The sequence below is a fragment of the Alosa sapidissima genome, chromosome 12, assembly GCF_018492685.1.
Source record: "Alosa sapidissima isolate fAloSap1 chromosome 12, fAloSap1.pri, whole genome shotgun sequence".
In the NCBI taxonomy this organism is placed as follows: domain Eukaryota; kingdom Metazoa; phylum Chordata; class Actinopteri; order Clupeiformes; family Clupeidae; genus Alosa; species Alosa sapidissima.
Window position 1 is genome coordinate 30858795 of NC_055968.1, and position 27080 is coordinate 30885874.

The 27080-nt window shown below is 46.7% G+C and overlaps 1 protein-coding gene across 1 annotated transcript in view; it reads right to left on the reverse strand.

The window, feature by feature from the left end:
- ptprfa (protein tyrosine phosphatase receptor type Fa) overlaps positions 1-27080 on the reverse strand; it is a 170691-nt gene that overhangs the window by 12178 nt on the left and 131433 nt on the right. Inside the window, exons 17-25 of the mRNA XM_042057436.1 lie at positions 25008-25019; positions 23181-23293; positions 18902-18934; positions 17407-17504; positions 8230-8353; positions 7740-7915; positions 2523-2642; positions 1835-1989; positions 418-703 (exon numbers count right to left, since the gene is read on the reverse strand). Of these exons, the coding sequence (XP_041913370.1) occupies positions 418-703; positions 1835-1989; positions 2523-2642; positions 7740-7915; positions 8230-8353; positions 17407-17504; positions 18902-18934; positions 23181-23293; positions 25008-25019 (1117 nt within the window). The remainder of the gene's footprint in view (positions 1-417; positions 704-1834; positions 1990-2522; positions 2643-7739; positions 7916-8229; positions 8354-17406; positions 17505-18901; positions 18935-23180; positions 23294-25007; positions 25020-27080) is intronic.

Consider the following 27080-nt stretch of genomic DNA (forward strand, 5'->3'; position numbering starts at 1 on the left):
AAAGATTATTGTTTATTTGTGCATTGTCCCTGTTTTAAATAAATACATTTCCAATTCCAATTCCAACAGATCTTGCTCACTGAAAGAGAGTCTAGGCCTATGCCCACAGATGTTGTCTACACATGACTAAAGAATTATTTATTTAATTTATATAGTATATTTAGTCTTGTTAGTTTTTCTTATCTTCTACTGTCTCTATTGTACAGTGGAGTTTTGTTATTGTTTTGTTGTTGTTTTGTTATTTGTTTTGTAATATGTTTATACTTACATTTACTATTTCTGCTGTAAGTGCATGTTGTGTGTGATGTCTGTATGCTACTGAGACCTTGAATTTCCCCTTGGGGATCAATAAAGTATGTATGTATCTATCTCTATCTATCTAGAAGAGTAAAGCAGAGCTGGGCTTCCACCCCTCACCTTGAACTCCAGCTCCATGGCGGTGACTGTGTCGCCAGGCGGCACCTGCGTGAGCTTCTGGATGTGGGCGTAGAGGTTGCGCGCGGGCACCTCGGTGTGCCCGCAGGTGGCTGCCTCCAGCAGGGCCTCGTGGATGAAGATGTACTGGTCCTCCGTCTGCACCATGTAGTTGCGCTGGGAGCGCATGCACGTCACGTGCCCGTAGATGTCCACTGACTTCTCGTGCTTCATGCGCTCCAGCATGGCCTCGATCACGATGAAGCAGCCCGTGCGACCCACACCAGCACTGCGAGAGGGAGAGAGTGTGTGTGTGTGGGAGAGAGAGAGAGTATGTGTGATGGAGAAAGTATATATATATATATATATATATATATATATATGTGTGTGTGTGTGTGTGTGTGGGAGAGAGAGAAGGAGAGAGAGAGAGAGAGAGTATGTGTGATGGAGAAAGTATATATATATGTGTGTGTGTGTGAGTGAGTGAGAGAGAGACAGAGAGAATGAATGCGTGTGTGCCAGAGAGTAAGCAAGAGAAAGTGTGCATTTGTGTGTGTGTGTGAGAGAGAGAGAGAGAGTGATAGTGTGAGTGTATTTGTGTGTTTGTAGGGAGAGAAAGGAGGCGACAGGGGTCACTTTTCTTTCGAGGCGTAATCAAATAAAGTTGCTGCAGAAATAGCAGCGGTGGCAGTGATGCCACCCACAAAAAATCTCTGACCTTCCAGGAGTGATTCATGGCCAAGCCTGCTGTTTACACTGCTTACAAAAGCTTATGAAACAGTGAGTGCACTGTCACATATTCAAACACATGCCGCTATCTCCTACAATACACCACTCACACACTGACTGAGCAATAAAGTCACAAAGAGACAAAGACTAAGCACGTCTACAGAGATGAGTAACTGGGCCAGACGGGCCGCTGCAGTTAAGTGAGTGTGTGTGTATGTGTGTTTTTAAGTATATTTTTAAGGCTTTTGTCTGGAAGTGACAGGAAGTGTGTGGGAGCGAAAATGGCCACAAGTCGAAAACTGACTCTAGGTCCCTGTGAGCCCTCAGAGATGAATATGGAATGGATGCTGCTGCTTATGCCACAGCTCCCCTGCCCAGAGTGTGTGTTGGGGCAGCCGTGGCCTACTGGCTAGCGCTTTGGACTTGTAACCGGAGGGTTGCCGGTTCAAACCCCGACCAGCAGGCACGGCTGAAGTGCCCTTGAGCAAGGCACCTAACCCCTCACTGCTCCCTGAGCGCCGCTGTTATTGCAGGCAGCTCACTGCGCCGGGATTAGTGTGTGCTTCACCTCACTGTGTGTTCACTGTGTGCTGAGTGTGTTTCATTAGTTCACAGATTGGGATAAATGCAGAGACCAAATTTCCCTCACGGGATCAAAAGAGTATATATACTTATACTTCTGTTTCTGTACCTGCAGTGGACCACCATGGACCCGGCGTCTGGGGGGTTGCAGGCCTTGACGCGCCGCAGGAAGGCCAGGATGGGGGTGGGGTACTCGGGCACGCCATGGTCCGGCCACGCCATGAACTGGAACTGCCGGACCTCACGCTTCTCACTGGAGCCATTCTGTCGGGCGGGGGAAGAGAAGGGGGGTCAGATCAGCTCTCAGTTCTCAACTTCTTATGTGTTTTAGGAGGATTTCTGGGGATTCCATGAGACATCCACATTGATTTATCTGATGTTTAACTACTACGTTTGAACTTTAATATTTATTTGAATATATTATAACTATGTCAACTGAAAACCTCATCCTCCTACCATTTTCTCCTACATTACATTATTCACAAAGCTTTTATCAAAAGCAGCTGTTATCCACAGTGACGAGAGGCATTAGGAAAAAAGTAACCAAATCTACAGTATTGATTTAGTTACTGTTTAACTTAAGTTCTATCCGACTGTGGAAAGTCTTAATACTTACTGAATGTACTGTATTACAGCACAATGTGGGGCTATTAAATATTGACGTTAATACTGAATAAAACTCCTCGCACTTCTCATACATTTATAATAACAGTTTTGGTATTTTATAGCCGTACCCCATAGAGCCCACTGATCTTCTCGCTCTCTCTCACACTCACTCTCTCCTCTTCCTCTCTTACCTTGTACAAGGCGAAGGTGCGCACGCTGTAGGTGGCCAGTTCCAGGGTGTCCAACATGGTGACCTGGATCATGCCGTAGGTCTCTGTCCCTCTGCTGGGCCAGTACTGGTCACACTTCACCTACAGGACACGAGGACAGGGAGAGGGTTACATACAGTAGTGTCCTAAACGGACGCGATGCGAGCGAACTTTAGTGGTAAAACCCGTTAAAATACATTGTTTCCAATTGGAGTGTCCTGACTGCAAGCGACGCAAGCAGCGCGATGCAACGCAACGTTTTGAGATAACTTTTGTCGGACGCCCCGTGTCTATTTTATCTCTGTCACTCGCGTTGCTCTGCTATTTTGAATGAGAAATATGACGCAATAGAAGGGCACATTTAACGGACAGTTAACACCGAATGCTACAAGATAGCCGCTCGCTCGGATCCGGTTAGGACACTATGTTAGACAGGGACAGAGCTGAGGCCATTGTTTCATAAGTCCTTTGTGTTTGGTTGAGGGGGTGGGGGGTTATTTTAGAATGTTGAGGCGGGGGGGTGTCGGTGGGCTTGAGGGTGGACAGCTTGAACTCCACATGCTTCATTGTGTCTTTATATATGTCCTCGAGGAGGGAGAGAGAGAGTGGGAGAGAGAAAGAAAGAGAGGGATAGAAAAAGAGACAGACATAAAAAAAAAAGACTAAAAAGAGAGACACACAGCAGAAGCAAGATGGAGATAGACAGCTGGAGTTCAGGCCTGGCCCTCAGGGCTGTGATGTGATGTGCGTGTGTGTGCATGTGTACAAGGGGCTGCCTGGGCGATGGCAGCTAGTGCCAAGTCGAGGCCTCTGACAGATGGGGGCATCACGCAACACAGATTTGGGAGAAGCGCGGGTGCGTGGTGAGGGCAAGCCCACAGGGTCCCCCAGTGCTGTACGCTCAGGCTCCGGCCCTCAAAGAGCCTCTTAGCTCAAGTATATCATCAACACACACACACACACACACACACACACACACACACACACACACACACATTAACAAATATGCAAACACACAACTAATACAAACACATACACACACATTAACAAATATGCAAACACACAACTAATACAAACACACACAAACATACTCACACACAGACAGACAGTCGCACTCACTCACACACACACATGGGGAAAGTGGAGAACAGAAGTGTGTCTATCGGACAGCAGGGCCACCACCTGGACTCATTACTCCACTGCACAGAGGCTCCCAAACAGTCCTAGAGCCCAGAGCTGAACACACACACACACACACACCAGCTATGAGCCACCTGTATAGAACTAGCTTTTCTACACACATGCATTTATGCTGCAGTATGTACACATACGCACAGAGAAAAACAAAAAACAAAAAAAAAAAACGCACAAATACATGCAAAAGCACCGCCTACATGCCACCTGCACTGAAACCTGCTCTTCAAAACAAGCAAATGCCTGAACACACAACTCATCTTCTGCCCCTCTCTCTCAATCGCACAGACACGCACACATATACACACACACACACACACACACACACACACACACACACATATACACACACACACACACGCACACAAAAGACATCAAACAAATAAACAAAAGCTCCTCCTACGTGCCAGCTGTGCTGCTGCTGTACTCCTCTAGCAGGCTAGAGCTCTGGCAGGTAAAGCCTCCCAAGTCAGATTAGCACCTGAGCACATGGAGCCGAGTGTCAAGACGATGCCTTAGCCCTACCTCACCGTCAAGCGTCACTCTCAAACGCCACGCGGACTGCAGGCTGGGGGCGGAACACTAGATCATTTAAGTCTGCGGTCAATACAGGGAGAGGGAGCTGCTTCATCCCTTTTGCGTTTGTTTGGAGTGGTTGTTTGTTTGCACCCACATTCCGTTAGAATATGATTTATTAAGCTGTGTGGATCATCTGAAATCGTTTGGTTTCCTTATAGGGAATCACATTTAATCTGGGTACACAGGGCTCTGTCTGAACAGTAATGTTGTTGTTCTATGGGTAGACTTTGTACTGTAAAGAGTAGCCTTCTTGTATTAGATTTTGATGCCAATGACACAGTGAGCAATCTGCATCACTTTGTGTGTGTGTGGGGTTGTGTGTATGTATGTATTTGTCTGTATGCATATATTGTATGCGCGAAAGCATGTGCGTTTATGCGGGTCTGTATGTGCATTTGTGTGTCTGCACATGAGTGTGTGCATAGGTGTGTATTTGTGCTTAAGTTGTGTGCGTGCCTGTGAGTATGTACACGTGTGTATTTGTGTGTGTGTGTGCGTGTGTTTGTGTGTCTGTGTGTGCGTGTGTTTGACGTGCAGAGAGTCTCCGAACGGACAGAATGGACAGGTGGTGGCATGATGGGGGTGTGACTGCCTCCGCGCCTCCTCTCTCTCCCTGCGGTCACATGACTTCCTGTTTGGACCGGCCGCCTGCCCAGGGGCCTCCTATCAATATCCTGACAGGGACAAACACACGCGTGTGCGCGGACATACGGGACCACTAGGGGGCGTGTGGGATGAGGAAGCTTCAGAGGACGCTGCTGTTAGATATCTGCTGCTGTTGAGCTTAAAGGCCGTTTAATAGACCCTTTCAACAATAAAAACAAAAACAATGCTTGAATGTTCTATTTGGTTCCCAATCTACTTCCTCTGCATTAAGATAACATATGGAATGTTAAAACAGAAGTCTTGTGGGGCCAACTATGATGCTGATAATGGAACTCTCTTGAAAGGGTCTATAAGAGGTGGAAGACTTGTTGGGAGCGGTGACGGGCGGGAGACTTGTGTGATACTAGCTCAGGAGGGCACCGGGCGAACTCTCGTCTCAGTTCAATATCGGGAGCAGGGGAAGTGGCGGACGGCTTCCTGCCCTGCAGTCACTCGCTTATTAATGCTCTTTAGACTGGAGAACATCACCACTCGCTCTCCTGCGTGCATCAACGCATTGCCCTCTCGGAGTTTCTCTCTCTTCTGCTGGTGTTGCTTCCTCTCCCACTCTGTCTCCCACTTTCCTTTCCTATCTCTCTCCCAATTTTGCTCTCTCTCTCCCTTTCTCTCTCCCTTTTTCTCTCTCTCTTTCTTTCTCTCGCTCTCTCTGTCTCACTTTCTTTCTCCCTCTCTCCCTCTCTCTATTTGTCTCTGCTTTCTCACACATACTAGATAAATGTGTCTCTAGGCCTTGAATTGCAGTGTTGTTCAGAGAGAGAGGCAACAGGCTATAGCTGCTCCCTGCATTTCACCGTTTAGTAAATATATGCACCAATCTGACAGCCACGGCACAATTGTGTGATACAGATCCAATTCAATCTGTACACATCTGAGGGAAATATATCTGACTGAAATAAACCCTAGGCTCCACTCAAGTATCATTCAATTACACCAAAGTACACCGTTTCCCCTGAATCCAGTGAAAATGATTTACAACAGTGTATGCTCTGGTGTGTGAGACTATTACAACTGTAACTCCATCCACATGGCCCAAGCTCTACAGTATGTCTCTACTACAAGTCAATACACGTAGATGGTGACAGTGTTGTAACCAGAGACTTTCTAATGTAACGTCAATATGGCAGTTGTCTACACATATCCTGCCCCTTTCCGCGACAAAAAGGTTGAAATGTGAATACATCGTGCCAATCATGTGTTGTGATCTCGTCGCTGAAGCAAGGTTGGTGTCTTCAAGCCTTGCGCACGCGCATTTCTGCCGAAATAGATGGCCGATAAGTGCCCAAAAAGCGTTACAATATGGCCGCCGAGTGGAGAGACTTGCCTAAAAGGACTTTGTTGTAATTTTGTTGTAAGCAGCATAATGTAGGCTTGAGGTTGTTTAGCCCACTCTTGTACAGCACAGAGCCATAACTCCATCAGTATGCTCTTATCACTCTCTAGCTGTTTTCAGACATGTCCTCCGCACTACGGGTCTTTGTCAAACGGATGTCCGACCCTTTGGGTGATTCAGATGTGATGCTTACATGCGGACATTATGTGTGAACGATACTAGGAGGGGAGTAGTGTACAGTAAGAGCCGACTGAGTTCGGAGTTCCAAATGTCCAGTTATGTTATTCAGATATGCTTGATATCCGCAGAACATGCAGACTTACACCTACAGTATGTCTGAAAGCAGCTCATGTCGGAGGTTGTTTACTCCACTACAGGACTGAGTTCACCAAGTAACTCTAATAACTACTCTACTCAGCTCTGGCAGGTCAAGCCACACACCACCTGAGCACATGTAGCTTATGCTGTATGTTTGGCACAGAGGGCAGCTGAGAGCACTAGTGCTGTAACTCCATCAGTGTGGGTCTTACTGCATGTCTGAGGTTGTCTACCCCACTCTGAGACGGCACAGAGGAAGCTGGCAAGCAGAGCAGGTGATCAGGGCCTGGACCAGCTCCAAAGGCTGGCTGGAATCCAACCACCGTGTGGGTGATTTTATTAACTGCTCACCTGGATCACCTCCTCATAAGGTTAACAGCAATGTGGAAATAACAGCTTGCTATAATGAAAACAAAGCGCCTGAAAATAAAATAAAGGATAATAACTTGCTGCAGTATCCAACCAATAGATTAGCAGGCCCTAGCCCCTGCATGTCTGAGGCTGTTACCCCACACCGAGACAGACCCAGACCAGGACACCCTCTGGGGCCATGTCTGAACTCTGATCCAGCTAACTGTCAGCTACAGTATGTTCAGGGAAGGCAATGTTGGTGTAGTTGGTGTAAGGTGGTATAGTTGATGTAGAGCAGGTGATCAGGTGATTGGTATAGTTGATGTAAGTTGGTATAGGTTGGTGTAGTTTGGTGAAATTGGTGTAAGTTGGTGTAGTTGATGTAAATTGGTATAGGTTGATGTATTTTGGGGAAATTGGTGTAAGTTGGTCTAAGTCTGATGTAAGTTGGCATTGTTGGTGTAAATTGGTGTAGTTGGTGTAAGTTGGTGTAGTTAATATAATTGGTTTAAGTCTGGTGTAAGTTGGTATAGTTGATGTAAATTGGTATAGGTTGGTGGAGTTTGGGGAAATTGGTGTAAGTTGATATTGTTGGTGTAAATTGGTGTAGTTGGTGTAAGTTGGTGTAGTTAATATAATTGGTCTAAGTCTGGTGTAAGTCAGTATAGTCGATGTAAATTGGTATAGGTTGGTGGAGTTTGGTGAAGTTGGTATAGTTGGTGGTGTAAATTGGCATAGTTGGTGAAGTTTGGTGTCCGTACCCGTGACTTCTCCTCGAGGCGTGTCATCATGACGATGGTGCTGCTGCGCTGCTCCCACACCATCCTCCAGAAGTCGCTGAGCGTCTCAGGCAGCGGGCCCTGCGTGGCGATGTAGGCGTTCTGCTTGCGGTAGCCGTCAATGTAGTTGGCATTGATGTAGTCGCTCCCGGGCACCCCTGTGTGTGTGTGTGTGTGTGTGTGGTCAGGCACAGTCAGATGAGGGAGCTGGCACAACACTACAGACCTACTCTCTACACACTCACTACCATAGTCAGCACATATATAATGAGGAGAGAGGAACGCAACACACACACACACACATACGCACACACACACACTTTCTGGCAAACACCAGCCATTCTGTTGAATGGAGCCACCCCTGGCGAGGCCACACTATTAAATATTTACAACTGTATCTGACTCACTGAAAGGATGTCATAGAGTGAATTAGGGTGAAGGGTGGAGTGCACAGTGGAAGGCTCACTCTTACCATCCACAGGTGTGAGGATCACTCTGGAGTGGTCGTAGGCGATGACATTTGCATAGCGGTTCTTTGGCTTGTTGACTTCCAGGTTGGAGTGCTCCCAGGTGAATTGCTGGCCAGGATCAATGGACTGGGAGATGAAAGTGCCAGAGAGAGAGAGAGAGAGAGAGAGAGTGAGAGTGAGTGAGAGAGATAGAGGGATAGATTGATAAACAGATATAGATAGAGAGAAAGCGTGAGAGAAAGACAGGGATGAAAGGAAAACATTATGTTAAGCCCAATCCTTTCCAATTAATAGATGATGATTAAACATACCAAGCATTCTCATTAGAGAACTGCAGCACTGTCAAACACTTCTACTGAGAGGATCAAAACCCCTGCTCATAATGATCCGACATGATGACCTCCCCTCGTGTGTGTGTGTGTGTGTGTGTGTGTGTGTGTGTGTATGTGTGTGTCTGTGTGTGTCTGTGTGTGTCTGTGTGTGTGTGTTGGGTGGATAAGGTGGAGAGGTGGGGTAGCTCCCTTATTGCCCCACCTCCTCCCTTATCGCCCCACCTCCTCCCTTATCGCCCCACCTCCTCCCTTATTGCCCCATCTCCAGCTGCCCTTCCTGCCCTTAGTGTCAGGGGCACCTCTGGAGCCTCTCTTAGTGTCACCAGGCCCTCAGGCACTCTGAAACCTGCGCCGCAAACTCTCACCCCTGTGATGAAATCAAGCTGCGTCTCAGGAAGCAGACCCATCGACACACACACACACACACACACACACACACACACACACACACACACACACACAGAAAAGGTGAGACCTCTGTGTCAGCAGCAGGTTGAGAATCTGCCCAGGTCGAGTCAGCACCTCCACCCCAAGGCTGAAAGAGAAGCCTTCTCCTCTCTTCTCCCCCCCTCTCCTCTCCCCTCTTCTACTCTCCTCTCCCCTCCTCTCCTCTCCTCTCCTCTCTTCTACTCTCCTCTCCCCTCTTCTACTCTCCTCTCGTCTCTTCTTCTCCCCTCCTCTCCCCTCCTCTCCCCCTCCTCTCCCCTCTTTCCCCTCTTTCCCCTCTCCTCTCTTCTTCTCTCTTCTCTCTTCTCCTCTCCTCCCCTCTCCTCTCTTCTCCCCTCTTCTACTCTCCTCTCCTCTCTTCTTCTACTCTCCTCTCCTCTCCTCTCGTCTCCTCTCTTCTACTCTCCTCTCCTCTCTTCTTCTACTCTCCTCTCCTCTCGTCTCCTCTCTTCTACTCTCCTCTCCTCTCTTCTTCTACTCTCCTCTCTTCTCCCCTCATCTCCTCTCTTCTCCCCTCCTCTCCCCCTCCTCTCCTCTCCTCTCTTCTCCTCTCTTCTCCTCTCTTCTCCAATCTCCTCTCTTCTCCCCTCCCCTACTGTTGCCTACCTGCGGGCAACAGGAAGTTGTGACATTAAAGTCGAGCGCCAGGCAGCTATATTGGGAGGAATGTACGGGCTCAGCTTTACAGGCTGACAGCCTCGGACAGAAGGAGGCTCCTCCACTGACTAGAGACTCATCAAGATTGCACTCATCTACCTCCCTTTTTTTGTGCTACTTGGTTCAGTGAAGCAAAAACAAAAGGTGGTGTCCTGCGATGTGCTATGATCTGGCACAGAGTGTGCCAACTCATTAGGTGGCTTTGGGCAAGATCCCCAAGGTAGCTGGCACGGACGGGACTCTGAGACAGGCCCGTTTTTGATCTGGCGCGGACCCGCGGCAGAACCGGGGTCCAGAAGAACGCAGGCCAGCGTCAGCAGCTACCTGGGTCCTCCAGAAAGGAAAAAAAAAACAAAGGTGCTGAATGACAGACAGGCTGGCGTTGTTTCCGATGATTTTGCACTCTTAGTTTATTTACAGCAGGGGGAACTGCTGTCTGCTTGCAGTTTTGGAAGTGAGGAGAGACACAGACAGAGAGGGTGAGAGAGGTGAGAGAGAGATTGCAGAAAAAGAGACAAAAAAGAGAGAGAGAGAGAGAGAGAGAGAGAGATAGAAAAAGAGAGTGAGACACTGAGCGGAAACGAGTGAAAGGAGGGGAAGAGTGAGAATAATGAAGCAGAAAGACAATGTGACAAAGTGAGAGAGAAAGCGTGTGTGTGTGTGTGTGTGTGTGTGTGTGTGTGCGCGTGTGTGTGTGTGTGTGTGTGTGTGTGTGTGTGTGTGCGTGTGTGTGTGTAAGTGAGAGAGAGAGAGAGACAGTGCGAGATCGAGTGATTGAGTGAGAGGTAAGTGTGTTTTGGAGGTGAGAGGTAGCGGGGTCAGAGCACCGGATGGGAGGCTGAGAGGGGCTGAGGGGTCGCTCGCTCTGTGTTTACTGATGGCACATCTGAGCTCCACATCGATCGCTGGCTCTCAACAAAGGCCCCTTTTCCAGTTCAATAATGCCGCGCAGTCAAATGTTATTCAGTATTGACCTCGCCCACTCTTACTGCTGATCCGACATCATCAGAATGACAAACACACACACACACACACACACACACACACACAAAAACATGAAGATAGACGTGCATATACAAAAACACACACACAAACACAGTTGCATGTGAACCTTCATGTACATTAAAATCGACACACATGTAAACAAACACGTTTACACACACACACACACAATCAAAATCACAACCAACCAATCCCCAGGAGGAAAACATAGATTGGAATGTTGGTCTAGGCGGTCTGATCAGCCAGGGTGTCATGGCAACCTCCATGAGTGACAGCACTGAGACGTGCCGCTGTGTGAAAACAAGAATCGAGCCGATGTTGGGAAAGCGTGGAAGTGTGTGTGTGTATGTGTGTGTGTGTGTGTGTGTGTATGTATGTGTGTGTGTGTGTGTGTGCGCACGTGAGAGACTGGAGAGGCTGCCGCACTGTAGGTCTGGTCTGTAGCGTCTGTCTGCTTGATAATAATAATGGTGCAGGTAGCAGCCCAGAGGGCTTTGACTGCACATCTTATTTAACAGCATGTTAGGTAAAGCTTCTGGCGCTGGCACACGCTGACAAATCACACACATTAGCTCACATACCCCCCCTCCGTCCACACCCCTTATCACCCCCCCCCCCCTCCTCCTGCCCCTGACGTGGGTATCAGTTACTGTGCTAGTCACCATGCTTCCGTTGGTTCACCCGCTCCCCCAATCCGTTTGCTTGTTCCTTCACTGCTGCTGTGATCAATCCGCACACACACACACACACACACACACACACACACACACACACACACACAGGCCTCTTTCTTCCAGACGGGGAATGAGGTACCCACCTAAAAAGCACTCCAGCAGACAGAGAGAGCCATGGGTAATTCTGTATGCGAGAGATACTGCAGCTAAAATCTGGCACGGGGAGAGGAATTAGCCCAGGCGATGAAAATCCAGTTTCGCTACACGGAGATGATTTCGCTCCATCCCTCCTCTCTCTCTCTCTCTCTCTCTCCCCCCTTTACTCTCTCACTTTTTGTCTTTTCACTCTGGGAAAAGTTTTGATTTTGTTTTTGACTGGCTCCATCCAAAGCCAGCAAGCGGCTGATAACATTTAAACACCCTCCTGAATCGGAGAGATATCCCTCTTAATTCTCATCAACTTTAATTGGGGTTGTACGCTTTGTGTATGGAGTGTGGGGTGGCAGATGTTAGGCCACAGCTTACAAACACAAGCCTCCTAGCCAAAGAACACTTTCCTCCTGCAGCGACATGCAACATGCCTGGTCTGCCAGCCCACGTGGGAGCCGCGTCTAGCCCAGCACTGGCCCACATCGGGGTCAGAGGCCACCGATTCCCTGCCACGCTGGGGTCAAATGAAGGGGGTAAAGGTCTATTCACACCGATAACGATAACTATAACCATAACGATAAAAGCGTTCACACTGAACAACGATGAACAAAGTCTCTCCTTGTGTTAATGAAGGTGACGATTAAAATTCAATGGGTTCTGATTGACTATTAGCTTTTTATCGTTCTGAAAATCGCTCTGAAAGTGATCCCCAACGATATCGTTCTTCATGTCGTTATCGTTATAGTTTATGTGTGAACGTCGTCATTCATATTAACTAGAACGATATTTATTTATAGTTCTTGGTATGAATGGGCCTTAAGAATGAATTGATATCTGGGAGCTTAATGCCATGATAAAGCCGCTTTACTGAAGAAATGGAGGTCTTTACATGCTGTTTCTTTACATACGACCCTGTGGTTCCTTAACACCTGCACAACGATACATGTCATTTATTTAATCATTTATATTAACATTATGTGATGCCTTCTTATGATGACAGGTACCATCCAACCCCCTCCATCAGTTAGTGGCCTGGGTGTGTGTGTGTATGTGTGTGTTCGGGTAGCGATTGTGTGTTTTCAGGGTGAATGAATGGGCATCTCGGAGGCAGCTGACAGCCTGTCTAAAGCAGCTGGCTCTGGCGGAGTGCTCTGGTAGCTGTGTGTGTGTGTGTGAGTTTTCTGTCTCCTAAAGACAATGCAGCGACAGACTCCACAATAAGCTTCGCTCGGATCCTGGCGGAAGCCTGGACGCAGCGATATTTATGACACCTGTCAGACGCTCCAGCCAGGGAGAGACGGCCACGTGTGAGACACACACACACACACCATGGTGATCACTAAAGATCCACTCACACAGCAAAAACGGCTTCACAACACAAATGGAGACAGATAGAGAAAAAGAGGGGGAAAAAAGACAGACAGACAGACAGACAGACAGAGACAGAGACAGATAGAGACTGAGATGGAAAAAGAAGTGAAACAGTGAAGGTAGACAGGTAGAAAAGGAGAACAATTAGAGCTTTAACAGAAAAGGGAAATGACACAGACAGAGAAAGAGAGATAGAGAGAGAGAGAGAGAGAGAGAGAGAGAGAGAGAGAGAGAGAGAGAGAGAGAGAGAGAGAGAGAGAGAGAGAGAGAGAGAGAGAGAGAGTGTGTGTGGGGTTCCCATTCGCCGTATGATAATCTAATCTGAGGAGGAACATTAAGATGGGATTCCATCTCCTGGAAAGACTGATCAGCACCTGTTGTCTTCCCACTGCGCACATTAGCAGCAAAGCGGGGAAATTAGCTGTTTTGCACATACCGTCTCTAAGTGTCATGGCTTGATAGTTTCAGCTTTATCACGTTTTATTTTTCTAAAACACACACACACACACACACACACACACACACACACACACACACACACACACACACACACACACACACATTGGCGGAGCATATGGTTAGCCCCCAATTTTCTGTGTGTCAGTGAAAGGGACGTCTCTCCTCTTTACTCAGTAAATGTGCCAAAGCAGGTATGGCACAACCAATCAACATCCCGACTGTCTCCAGTTGGGCGCGAGAGAAAGCCAGCAGAGCGAAGCTTTCAAAGCGAGCGATTCCCCTGTGAGCTACTACCATGATGGGCTGGAAAGATATTTCTGGTGCCTAGCTACCTTCGTACACACACACGCACACATATATATAAATAAAAAGGCGACAGACTGCAAGTTCAACAGGAGTGCAAATCCAAACACAAGACCCAAGGCAGAGCCAAAAGTAGTTGCTGTTGGTTGGGGGGTAAAGTCTTCCCTCGTCAGCACCCATCTCCCAAGGTGGAGATGACCAGCAAAACTGGGCATGAATGTTTAATACACCATTCCAGCTCTATTAAAGCACTGCAGTGCATACACACACGAGTAATCACTGGCTTCCCTCCATAAAGCCCAGACATTATACAAATGTATTACAAATATAGGGAGTATGCACCCAGGGGAGAATATTCTTAGCTTCTGCAGGATATTCTGTTAAGGACTCTCAGGTAAATCATTCTCACAATTAATGGAACAATGGCCACCGTCGAAAATGAAGACCTGGGTACATTAAGCTGGAAATAGCTACTGTTGGTATTGAAGTAAAATGTGTATTAAATTTAATGCGTTGGAGTTCCATTTTAAAAGTCCCTGGGGTACAGTGGACTGCAGAGGACTATCATTATTCACAGCGAGAGAGAGAGAGAGATAAAGAGAGAGAGAGAGAGAGAGAGAGAGAGAGAGAGAGAAAGAGAGAGAGAGAGAGAGAGAGAGAGAGAGATAAAGAGAGAGAGCTGGAAAGTATGCAAGTTTATCCTTGTCCACAGTTACTGAGGAGCCCACTTATTTTCATTTTGCTTCTGCAAGGTCTCTGAGGTTTTTTCTTCTATTATTTACTCACTTTCCATTTTAGTGAATCTCTAATTCATGACTCCTTTGTCGGGGTTGGTCTTTGCTTTATTTTTAATCAATTAAATCCACTTCATTTAGGAGCGTTTACCCCAAGAGTGAGAGCTGATGACTACATTAAGCTTGTGCTAATTTCAGGACCAATGAGGGCTCTCTATATGCGCGCACGGTGGCTGCTCACTTATCTGTCAGAGTTAAAGATCTAACAAGCCGTGTGGATCTGGAATGGCTCCACTCTTTAATGGATGCATTATGAACCTTTAATTTCAAGCTCTGACGCTTCAAGAGATGCCTGACGTGATGAGCCAATAGGCTCTCTGTGTGTCTGTGTGTGTGTGTGTGTGTGTGAGAGCATGTGAGAGAGAAAAGGAGAGAGGGAGAATGCAAGTTTCTGTTTAATGAGTGTGCATACTGCATAGTCTGTGGATGTGTGTGTACATGTGTGTGTGTGGGTGTGTAAGGGTGCAGGTCTGTGTGAATGGTGGCACGCTTGAGTGTGTGGGATGGAATCTGTGTTGACCAGACACACTAATCACTAGCTGTTAGCTCTGCTCCTATTAGCGGCTATGATTTCACGGATGCTCTCCTAGACGATGTCTACCTTTCCCCCTTTTACTGACAAAAAAATTAAATCTGAATGTTTCCTCGAGGCATCATTCTTTCATCAGCTCAACACCACAACAGACCGGCTCATTAAGAACAAACAAATTTCACCTGCTGCACTTGCATTCAATAAATGCACTCTTAGGAAGTCTCTATGATGGAGATCACACTAGAAATAACAAAGCATAACAACGCTCACACCATAATAATTATTTCAATTCTAACAAAGTTCTATCTTGTTGCAAAGTTAGGCACACATTTCAACAGAATTGTACAACAGAAAAAATGTCTTCTCCTTAATAAAATAATTTCCCAACTATTAGCCACGGTTTGTACACTGATTTTGCAAAATTTCTTCAGCTATGAGGTAAATACCGGGGGCAGTTAATATGTTATTAAAATGGTTTGTATTTTTAACTTGCATAAAATACTGTCGTGCAGTTTACACACAATGCGGCTAATACACAGGAAATTACTGTATTGGTTAGAATGTCTGACATGTTCCTAGGGTACATGAAACTGACATTGATGAGCCTTGAGTTTCGTTATGAACGTCAAACCAAGTTTACCGCTCAGATCCTTTCCTGCTGCTGAACTATAGAGAACCTGCCGCTTGCCACTGGTCAGTGTGCTCCCCGTCTAACAGAGACAGTCTGCTGTTTACCTGTAGTGCAATTGTAGGTCTAATCCACTCTAACCAATAAGATCCAGTTGTTGTTTTTTTTGGTATTGGCAGTGGCTCTTGAGATCTAGTTTATAATACAGCATCTTTCCTCACAAACTCCCAGATGGAGGGGAAGGGAGGGGTGTGTGTGTGTGTGTTTGGTTTGTGTGAGAGCGTATGTGCATGAGTGTGTGTGTGTGAGCGTATGTGCATTAGTGTGTGTTTGTGTGTGAGCATATGTGCATTAGTGTGTGTTTGTGTGTGAGCGTATGTGCATTAGTGTGTGTGTGTGTGTGTGAGCGTATGTGCATTAGTGTGTGTTTGTGTGTGAGCGTATGTGCATTAGTGTGTGTGTTTGTGTGTGAGCGTATGTGCATTAGTGTGTGTTTGTGTGTGAGCGTATGTGCACTAGTGTGTGTTTGTGTGTGAGCGTATGTGCATTAGTGTGTGTGTGTGTGTGTGTGAGCGTATGTGCATTAGTGTGTGTGTGTGTGTGTGTGAGCGTATGTGCATTAGTGTGTGTTTGTGTGTGAGCGTATGTTCATTAGTGTGTGTGTGTGAGCGTATGTTCATTAGTGTGTGTGTGTGTGAGCGTATGTGCATTAGTGTGTGTGTGTGAGCGTATGTGCATTAGTGTGTGTTTGTGTGAGTTTGAAGGGAGGGATGGGGAAAAACAAGAAAATAGTCAAAAAAAGAAAAGTAAGTTGGTGGAGGTGATGCTTTATAATTAATGTGAATCGCTCCCCTCCCTCGGTGGTAAACAGAGCGCCCATCTGTCCCACTTTATCCTCTCCGAAATGTACCACTTTAAATGGAAATTACTTCCCTTTGTAGGACATCAACAAGCAATAATCCCTCACTGGCTTCCTTACAGTAGGTAAATGCAAAGAAAAAAAATATCTTTAGGAAGGCAGTGGAACTCATGCATTCTTTAGCAGGATCCTCTCTCTCTCTCTCTCTCTCTCTCTCTCTCTCTCGTGACTGTAATGTGGTGCGCCATGCTCTAACTGGCTAGGGGTTAGGACCACAAAGCTGGAACTAACAAATAAGCTGTGGCAGCATGTAATGTACGACACACAGCGTGACTAGAGGAAATGTTGATTTGAGAAGAGCCACTGGATTAAGCTGGGAGTAGCGTCTGCACTTGCTCATAGGGAGCCAGGTGGAGAGGGAGGTGGGTGGGTAGAGTGCTGGGTGTTACTTTTCCACAGGATTAACACGACGCAGTACAGTGAGCTACAAAAACAAACATATAAATATTTAGATATCCTTCTTGGAGAGCTGATTCAGCTGATTTTCCTTATCACAGACCTTAACTTCCCACATCTGATGTGGGGACATTCAACATTCCATCCCAATTTCCTGTGTCCTGTACCAGCTCCCTCAGCTTCAGACAAGACGGCAGTGAGAGAGAAAGCAGTCTTTTTCACAGATGGACATTAATTCACTGCCAACAGCTCATACTTTACATTGACGTTTACCTTGTAACCACTTCATGTTACATGGCATATTCACCCTACAAGCTCTAGTCAATTTCTCATGGTTATTTCACTTCCTTTACGGCTCATTTTTGATCTTGGTGATTATGAGAAGTAGCCATACATGCTATTCGCTGTGTTTTTGTATTGGGAGAGGCTTGGCTATTGGGATGTGCCATCCTTGGCCACTTTTGGCGGAGGGGCATGCTTTAGTGAATTTAGGGAGGTTGGTGTTCAGTGCCTACCTCATACTCCTGGGAGAAGCGCAGGCTATCGTTGGCTTTCAGTCTCTCGATGTGGTCAGCCAGGTCACATGTGGAGATGGGCGGGTGCTCCCTCATCCCTACAACAGAGACAGAAGGTGTCAGAAACCCTTCACATACTGACAGGTGCTACTGCTGCAGCAAAAAAAACAAAAAAAAAACAACAGTGTGTGCACAAACACACACACGCACACACACACACACACACACAGATAAACAACACTAATGGAAATATACACACATAGACACACAGGTGTTCGGTAACTACTACTTTGACACAATGATGAGCCACAAGATGACGCAGATGCTTGTGAGAAAGCTTTGCGCCTGGTGAGTGAAACAAACAGATAGAAAAACAAGTGAGAGAGAGTGAGAGAGAGAAAGTGTGAAAGTGAGAGAGAGAGACAGATGGAAGAGAAGAATGAGTTCTGACACAGCTGTGTAACACCATGCTGTGTAGGCACACAATTGGCAAGGTGGGTGAGCGAAGGCGCATGCTCATTGGCCGGTGGTGCTGCAAGAGAGCATGGGGAGGGAGACAGGTCTGCGGTTCTGAGTACTACGACTCTTTCTACCTCCAACGTCACCATTCTTACACTATCTGCCATAAGCCTTGCCCAACCCCTTCATTTCATTGCTTGCTTTCTCTCAGATGTCTGATAAGCTTTTTTTTTAAAAAATGGTGTTGATGTTTTTGTTTTTGTTTTCCTTTTCCTCGTTTCCGATCTGAAGCTACAGCACTGACTCCCATCCTCGTCCTCCCACTCGCTCTCTCCCACAACCATCCGAGCTTGCTTCTGGAATGTTCTCGCCGATGAGCGCTCAGAGGAAGCCTGTGGAGAGGAGGTGGGAGGTCGAGGGTGGTGGTGGGGGGGGGTGATGGGTGTGGTGGTGGCGGCAGACAGCCCCATGTGTGTGTGTACTGTAGCGTGACTTAAACTGCACAGCCAACGGTGCAGTCGGGTGGTTTGGCCTGGCATGAAGGGGCCGAGAGGAAGGTGCCCCCATGACATTCCAGAGGAGAGGGAGAGAGAGAGAGAGAGAGAGAGAGAGAGAGAGAGAGTGTGAAAGAGAGAGTGAAAAAAAAAGAGCATGAGAGAGAAAGTCAGAAAAAGAGAACGAGATAAGAGAAGAAAGGAGGACGGGATAAGGGTCATTTCAACCAGCCATCACAGATGCCAACCACCAGAAAGGTTTTTGCCCATTTCTATTGTTTTTAGTTGACATCACATTAATATGAAAAATTGCACTTTGGAGTGCAGACAGAAAGAAAAAAAAAAGGATGACTTTGGAGGAAACACTCATCTTCTGTCTGTGATTATTTTTCCGTCAGCATGTCAACAAAGAACTGTGGAATAAGAAATGACCCTTCGGATAGAGAGCGAAAGGAGGGATGCTGAAGAGATAAGAGCAGAGAAGGAGAAAGAGAGGAAAACAGGGATGGAAAGAGCACAGAAAAGGAGGTCTGGAAACTAACTTGGAGTATTCGGGCAGATGGGGGCGCTGGAACCTGTGGAGAAAAAACGGGGGCAGGGCCGTTACCAAAACAAAAACAAACAAACAAACAAAAAAATAAAAAAAATAACGGGAAAACCGCCCAGTAAACAGTAGCGCCCCCAGTGCAGAGACAGGAAACAGGGACAGGAATTAATAGAGCGACGCAGAGAACATAGCAGTGAGGTTCTGAGAGAAAAGCCCAGAGCAGAGAGGAGACAGACAGGAGCTTAAAGGCCGAGATCTGTCTGGGGCTGAGGGTTTGGTCCTGCCCTTCAGTCATCTGTTTCCAAAACACTTGCAATTCTGCAGCAATTTCCAGTGCACCTTGAAACCGGGCCCTGAGAAGTTCTGTAGCCTGGCTCAGAAAAGCTCCAGGGCAAATATACGCATGAGTGTCTCATGGCCACTCACGACTTTCTCTTTCTCTCTTTTTGCTTTCATATTTTATTTATTTTATTTTTATTTTTCATTGGATCTCAAGTTAGGGATGGTACAGAGGTTGTGTGTGTGTGTGTGTGTGTGTGTGTGTGTGTGTGTGTGTGTGTGTGTGAGAGTGAATGGTGTTTCCTGAGACCTGGGAATCTATTACATCTATTTATATCAACACATCAGAAAAACATTTATGCAAATCTCTCCTACACCTTCCACCAAAGGTGAGCAGAGTGGAAGCACGAGGTTTTCAAGGGAGATTTAGCTTTTGAAACACCCACAGAGAGTGAGAGAATTTGTGTGTGTGTGTGTGTGTGTGTGTGTGTGTGTGTGTGTGTGTGTGTGTGTGTGTGTGTGTGTGTGTGTGTGTGTGTGTGTGTGAGTGTGTGTGAGAGAGAGAGAGAGAGAGAGAGAGAGAGAGAGAGAGAGAGAGAGAGAGAGAGAGAGAGGAGAGAAGAGATGTGGGGCGAAAGAAGGAACTGGAATCCGGGAGTGGAAGACGAAGCCTAGTGCAGGCGGGAGAGATCAAGAAAGCGAGCGAGCGAAAAAGAGATAAAGAGGCTCTCCCTGGTGACTCAGCCCAACTTAATTCCTTCTGCCGAGTTCAAAGCTCACTCTCTCCACAATGAGATTCTTTAATTAACCAGTCGGGCCTGTAACATTCTCTCAACAACTGCCACCACCCTCCCTCTATCCTGTTGAGAATGGGTGACTTACGGTTCACATCCACCCGGAGTCCTTCAGACGAGAATCAGGATGGAGGTGACTAATACTTTATCTCCACATTAAAAAGGTCAAACGCAGCACCTTGTCTACCTTCTGGATCTTTCTAAATGGCACCATCATTACTCTGTCAAAGACTAGCCTTTCACGATGTCGGAATTGGCAGGGAAACAAAAACAAACAAAACAAAAACGAAAGAAAACAGACTTGTGTCTTTGCGAGAAATCCCAAAGGTATATAAGCTATAACTCTCGTTTCACTCGAGGAATGCAGCACAATCCAATATATACTTCCAAGCAGCTCTAATGTACGCCAAGCGGACAGAAAGCACAATGCTAATATTTGCCCGCCACTGACCGACACCCAGCTAATTGAAAGTCGTTTTTCATATTGGGATGGTCAGTCCGGAGACTGCTCTTATTCTTGATTGGACTCGTTTGGCGGAGCTGAACAGGTTTCTTAATTACACAGACAAGTCGAAGCCTGAGCACCTCAACATGACTGCTGTGGGAGTATATTACAGTGAATCGCATGGGTCATCCTCAGTCCAGTATATTACATACAGTGAATCGCACGGGCAATCCTCAGTCTAGTATATTACAGTGAATCGCATGGGTCATCCTCAGTCTAGTATATTACAGTGAATCGCATGGGCCATCTCCAGAAAGAGAACCTCTACTGATATAGGGCAGAACACAAAGGAATTTTTCTTAATGAAAAGAAATACCTAAAAACCAATAGCTACAACCCGATTACTAAAGAAATTGTGTGTGTGTGTGTATGCATGTATCTAATAAGTTATACACGTGCATGTAAATGTCTTCATGTGGAAGCTAATAGCACAAATAAATCATGTCCAGTCTATAATGTATTCATAACAAAATTACCTGTAAACGGCACTCAGGAGCACCTGACATTGTATGTAAATAATGGATGTGCCATAACCAGTAGAATTCCTAGTGGAATTCCTTCCCATGATAAGAATCTGTCATATTGCGATATTAGTGATACAGTTCATGACATGTTTACATATGCGCAGCAAGGTGGGTCACATGTAGACCAACATGACTGAATGTTCACACTGTACGCGAAAAGAATATTCATGGTCAGGACCAAGTTTTACTTTTATGTGTTTGCATGGCTCTCAAGACTGTAAGCTGACATGACTTGTGGCAGAGAAAACAGTGAGTAGTACTATTTTGTCATTTATATTGTAATCACCTAGCCTGGCTAACGTCAGACCTCATCTCATTGAGATGGGGTCTGGGAACTAGACATTCATTTTCTCATATTTGAAACGTGGTTTACGAATGCCCAAAGCCGTTTATTGGGCGCTACGAATGTCTATCAAATGCGTCTGTACGTAGCTCATAACGGCTTCGGTGTGTCATCATCGTCTTGCTGCCCTCCCTCCGTTCTGTGATTGGTCCCCTAACTGAGGCGAAAATCTGCTCCATGGAATCCAGGCTGCCTAGCAGCGTGAATAAAATTGTGCGCGTAAGGCAGCATGGGAAAACCCAGGCTAGTAATCACCAAAAATACCATGAAATAACGTGATACAGTTTTAAGGTTTGTATCGCCCATCCCTAATGTAAACAGCACAATATTAACAGTGATGATATGTAATATGTAAATCCATGGCCTTTACATGAGGCTGAGACATGTTCTGCTGTCTACCTACACTGCTTCAGTTCTGACCTCTAAAGGGGACACATGTTAGCTCCAGTCAGCCTCTGTGCTCTGAAATGGTAAATCGCTTTGGCTGGATGTCACTGACTGGGTTTCTTGCTGCTTTTTAATAATAAAAAAAATGAAACTCATAGAGCCACAGGGCGACCGCCACTGCTGTAAACCACATCCTCTCTCTATCAGGGTTCCCACTCTAAGTCAAATGTAAAATTCCATGACTTTTCCCTGACAAAAAAAAAAAAAGAATTTCTATGACTTACTATAATGAATGGTACAATATAGCCTACCGACCAAATATCTCAGAGCGGCCGCATAGCGTTCAAGAATCTTTTACTTTTTTAGAGCGGGAGATGAATAAATGGGCATTGAATAAACAAAGTTGGATTAATTACAACTACTGAAGGAAGCAGTAAAGTTAATATCCAGACAAACACCGGTTCTGTGTGGAAATAGATTTATATTAATGTATTTTGGCAAGTAAATTTTAAACTACTACAATAAAATCCCCTGATATTCTATGACTTTGCCTTAAAGATTATACAATGACCCATGGGAACCCTGCTCTATATATGCACACACAACTGTAAATATAGAGTTGTCCTCACACACATGACCCAGGTCTTCTGAGTGCGAACGACAAGCGGAGAGAGAAAGAGAGACCTGGTTTTGGCGACCGCATTTGATGATTAACGCGACTTGGGCGTTCTCTGCAGCCGTCTGTGAAGGTCAAATCGTGATTAGGGGTCAGAGGAGCGTTGCGCATTCGCCCATCTTGTTAACGTCAAGTAAATCTCACAACGCTGAGATTAGGAGGGGGCCACAGGTCCACGTGGATGGACATGGGAGCCTGAATAAGTGTGTGTTCTCTTTGTTGTGTGGGTCCTGAATAAGTGTGTTGTATGCTCTCTTTGTTCATCAGGTTGCAGACAGAGGGAACTAGTAGGAGGTTGAGCAGAAGGCTACCGTCAGTGCCACAGGTGCACATGGGACGCGTGGGAAGAGGACTGAGTTGATGTCTCCAGAAGACAAGGCTGTCTCAGTTTGAGATAATAACCGAAACTATACTTTTTGTGTGTATGTTTGTTTGTGTGTGTGTGTTTGAGAGAGACAGAGAAGGCGCGAGAGAGGGAGAGAGAGACAGAGAAAAAGAGTTTTTGAAAAAAAGCGAGTGAGTGTGTGTGTATATGTGAGTATGCCAGAGAAAGAGAAATCACAGGAGAAAGTGTGTGTGTGTGTGTGTGTGTGTGTGTGTGTGTGTGTGTGTGTGTGTGTGTGTGTGTGTGTGAGAGAGAGATAGATAGATAGATAGATAGATAGAAAAAGTCAGTGTGTACCAGAGAAAGTGAGACCACAAGAGGATGTGTCAGAGTGTGTGTGTGTGTGTGTGTGTGTGTGTGTGTGTGTGTGTGCTGTCGCACCTTGTGTCTGGTAGTTGAGTCTTCTCATCTCCACAGGGTCGGAGGAATGAGCCAGCAGACAGTCTTTCACCCCAGCAGAGTGCTCGTCTTTGGTTGAGGGAGACGTGCGCTTCCTGAGAGACACACACACATGCAGGAATCATGAAAACCAGAACACACACAAATTTACACACTGTAATCCACACAGGAAAACATGCACACGCCCATAAACACACAAAGAAACACACACACACACACACAATAACATATAATGCATACACGAACACATTTGTAGATGTGTGATTAGTTTTGTGTTGATGAAGTGGATGAACAATAGACAAGGCAGAAAAGTCTGCAGTCTAGACACAACCCTTGAGGATAAATATAAACATGGAAGAGTGCAATCACACCTTCAGAGTTAGTGTAAACACCACTTTTCCTCACACGGAAGTTTACTACCTTGGGATGGTGTCAGAGTCTCTTCACACACACACACACACACACACGTGCCTGTGCTAATTACTCCGTATGTGCTCTTTTGAGTGTGTGTGTGTGTGTGTGTGTGTGTGTGTGTGTGTGTTTGTGTGTGTGCATGGCTGAAAAAGTGGCTCTTCACTCCTCACAGCTGGAGGCAAAGTGGAGCTGCAGCTTTTTGAGTTGTGCTCTTTCCAAAACCTTTAATTTCCCAGCAACCAAAGAGCGCAAACAAACAGCCTGCGCAATTAGCAGCTTATTCAGGTGTCAGCCAGGCTGGCTAATTACGACAGCCAGGCCCAAAGCTCTGCTATTGCTACACTAATTCTTCCCAGAAAAGCAGCTGTTAGCAGCCGCTATGCTAACGTCTTCCAGAAAAGCAGCTGTTAGCAGCCACTGCGCTATCGCCTCCCAGAAAAGCAGCTGTTAGCAGCCACTGCGCTATCGCCTCCCAGAAAAGCAGATGTTAGCAGTCGCGTTGGTAGCAAACCTGCTAATCCTGCTAATCTGGGCAAGAGTAAAAGTGTACAAAGAGAGTGACAGGGCACACATTTGGGTCAAATGCTTGTGAGTGTTAGGGGAAGCTTTTACTTGTCAAATATCAATACACATACAGTTTCAGTGTTTGAAATGAGGTTTAAGAATTGGGATTCATAGCTTAGATCCTCCTGTACTTTGGCTTGGAATGGATTATATGGTTTAGCAGACAACATTGAACAACACAATGTAAACATTCACACACAAAAAGGCCCTAATTTGAGGATGATATTAGGATATTTACATTTTGGTACAACCAGACATGCTTCTAAGTTCCAATGAACCAATAACTAGCACACACACATTGTCTTTCATTCTGCAGTCAGTAGCCTACCTTTTACCACCATTCTACCACCCTCAAAGTATGGCTACCACACACGCACAAACACACACTCACACACAAACACAATCACGTCTAAACCCAGCCCATCATAGAGATAGCGGGTATGTGACAGAGCCACGGCACACACAGTGACATGAACAATGGCATCAGTCAAACGCTTGGCCCTCTTCTGGGCCTGCGGGAGGCTGACAGTGAGGGACGAGACGGACAGCAGGGGCCGCAGAGGCAGCAAAACAGCACAGTCAGAGAGAGAGAGAGAGAGAGAGAGAGAGAGAGAGAGAGAGAGAGAGAGAGAGAGAGAGAGAGAGAGAGAGAGAGAGAGAGAGAGGGTGGGGGGGGGGGGGGAGGGGGGGGGGGGGGGGGGGGGGGGGGGGGGGGGGGGGGGGGGGGGGGGGGAAGGAGAAAGGGAGCAAAACAGCACAGACACAGAAGGAGAGAGAGAGAAATAGAGGAGGGAGAGAGAGAGGAAGCAAAAGCAAAAACGCATTACCCACCTTTCCTGTTTGCTGTGTCCACAGGAAAAAAAAAAAGTACAGGTGCACAGCGGGGAGAGAGAAAGAGAGAGAGAGAGAGAGAGAGAGAGAGAGAGTAAAGAGGAGTAAAGTTCAGAGAGACAGATATATAGGCAGAGGAGGAGAAAGGGATAGAGTGCGAAAGAGAGACAAGGAAAGGAGACAGGTGAAGTGGAGAAAAGAAGACAGATAGGTAGAGGAGGAGAGAAAGAGAGAGGGAGGGAGAGGGAAAAACAGGGAGAAAGAAGATTAAATTATAGGCTGTCAGCAAGCACAGATGCCACCCAGCACCCCCCACCCTCTCCCTCCCCAGTCAGTGTGGAGGACGGTAACAGCACCTGACTTACGAGCTCTTTACTTACCGCGCTCTCTCCCATCCTCCACACACACACACCATCTCCCTCTCTCCTTATTTCCCTCAGCCTCCGACTTTATTCAGATGTCTGCGCTGACATTTACAAAATGAGGTTTTCCTCCGAAGGCCCCGGATCTAAATCCCTGCTGCTGTGATAATCTTAAACACGTACTTTCTTCCATTTTTCAGTCTTTCTAATATCGTTTTTTCCCCCCTCTCTTCACAAGGCTTTCCTCCTTTACAAGCAGAAAACGAAGGGGGAAGAAGGGGAAGAGGAGGACAAGGAGGAGGCTGGCGCCCGAGGCAGCGGAATCGGTATGGGGAAAAAGGGGGCCGGAGAGTTCGCTGGCGCTCGCGTCTGCCTTCTGGAGCGCTCGTGCATCATCATCACCACCACTCGTCGTTAGCGACCCTTCTGCGGGTGCCGATGGGGGAATCGGGAGGTGATGCCGCGGGTGCAGCTTTTCAGCCGCGCAGATGAATCCAGGTCACTGGCTGTGGGTTTTGCTGTTGCAACACGCGTCGGGCCGAGGCAACACACACAGCAGTTTTGGAGACTGACGGCTTTGAACCACAGGGCCTCTGGCTAGGGCCAGTGAAGATGGAGGAAAGGAGGGGAGAACAGGGGGAATCAGCCAGCAGATGCAGATATGATGAAATGAGGACAAAGAGGTATATTTTAACAGAGAAGAAAAAAAGAAAAGACATAAAGACAGAGAGGGAGGGAAAGATGGAGAAACCTATTAAGGGAAGCTAGCTGCCTTCTGCTTTCTCCTACATTTTCTTTATAAGGCCAGGTGACACACTTAGCTTTTTTTTTCCCAGTGGCCGGCGGCTTCTTTCAGAAGCATCGGATTTTCATTACTTTCCTCCCAGGGAGAGGAAGAAGGCCGGGCCTTTCTGTCAGCTCCAATAAACTTCGTGTTCTTTAATTTCGAAAAAAGGTCACACCATTAGCGAAACACTCATTAGGTGAAAGTTTTACGGTATTGTCGGAGCGGGAGCAGGAGCCGGAGCAGGAGAGGCCAGGAGCAGACAGACAGCGAGGAGCAAGATCTCCCGAGCTCTCCTGACACAAAAAGGAGAAAGGGAAAAATAAAAGGTGTGTGGAGTGTGTGGAGTGTGCGCGGAGTGTGTGCGGAGTGTGTGCGGAGTGTGTGTGGAGTGTGTGTGGAGTGTGCGCGGAGTGTGTGTGGAGTGTGCGCGGTCTTTCTCCATTTCACTGCTGAGATGAAGGAGGCTCAACGCGAGGACGCTAGGCAACCGGCAGGCTGGCCTTCACTAACATGTCATCTATGCCTTATTCAGAGCTGCTGCATGCAGCATACCTTTATTCCATCTCTCCTCTTTATTCCATTTCCTTTCATGTTTCTTGACTGTTAAATAAATATGCCTTGAATGCTTCACAGTTGTTGTAGAGTATTATTTCTCCACACACACACACACACACACACACACACACACACACACGCACACACACACTGGATGGAGCTCAGGTCAATGCGGACTTTAGGTTTAAATCCAGTGGAGGGGCACTTGGGGAACAAAGAAAAGAGAAAAATCTGCATGAACAGTTTAGCACTCAATGACAACAGCTTCGTCTCCGAAGCTCTTTAAAGCACCGTGCCCTTGCTGAGGAACGGTGCGAAATGGCCAGGGCATCTCTTGTCCTTTAGAGAGAGACTCAGGTGAAGTGGGGA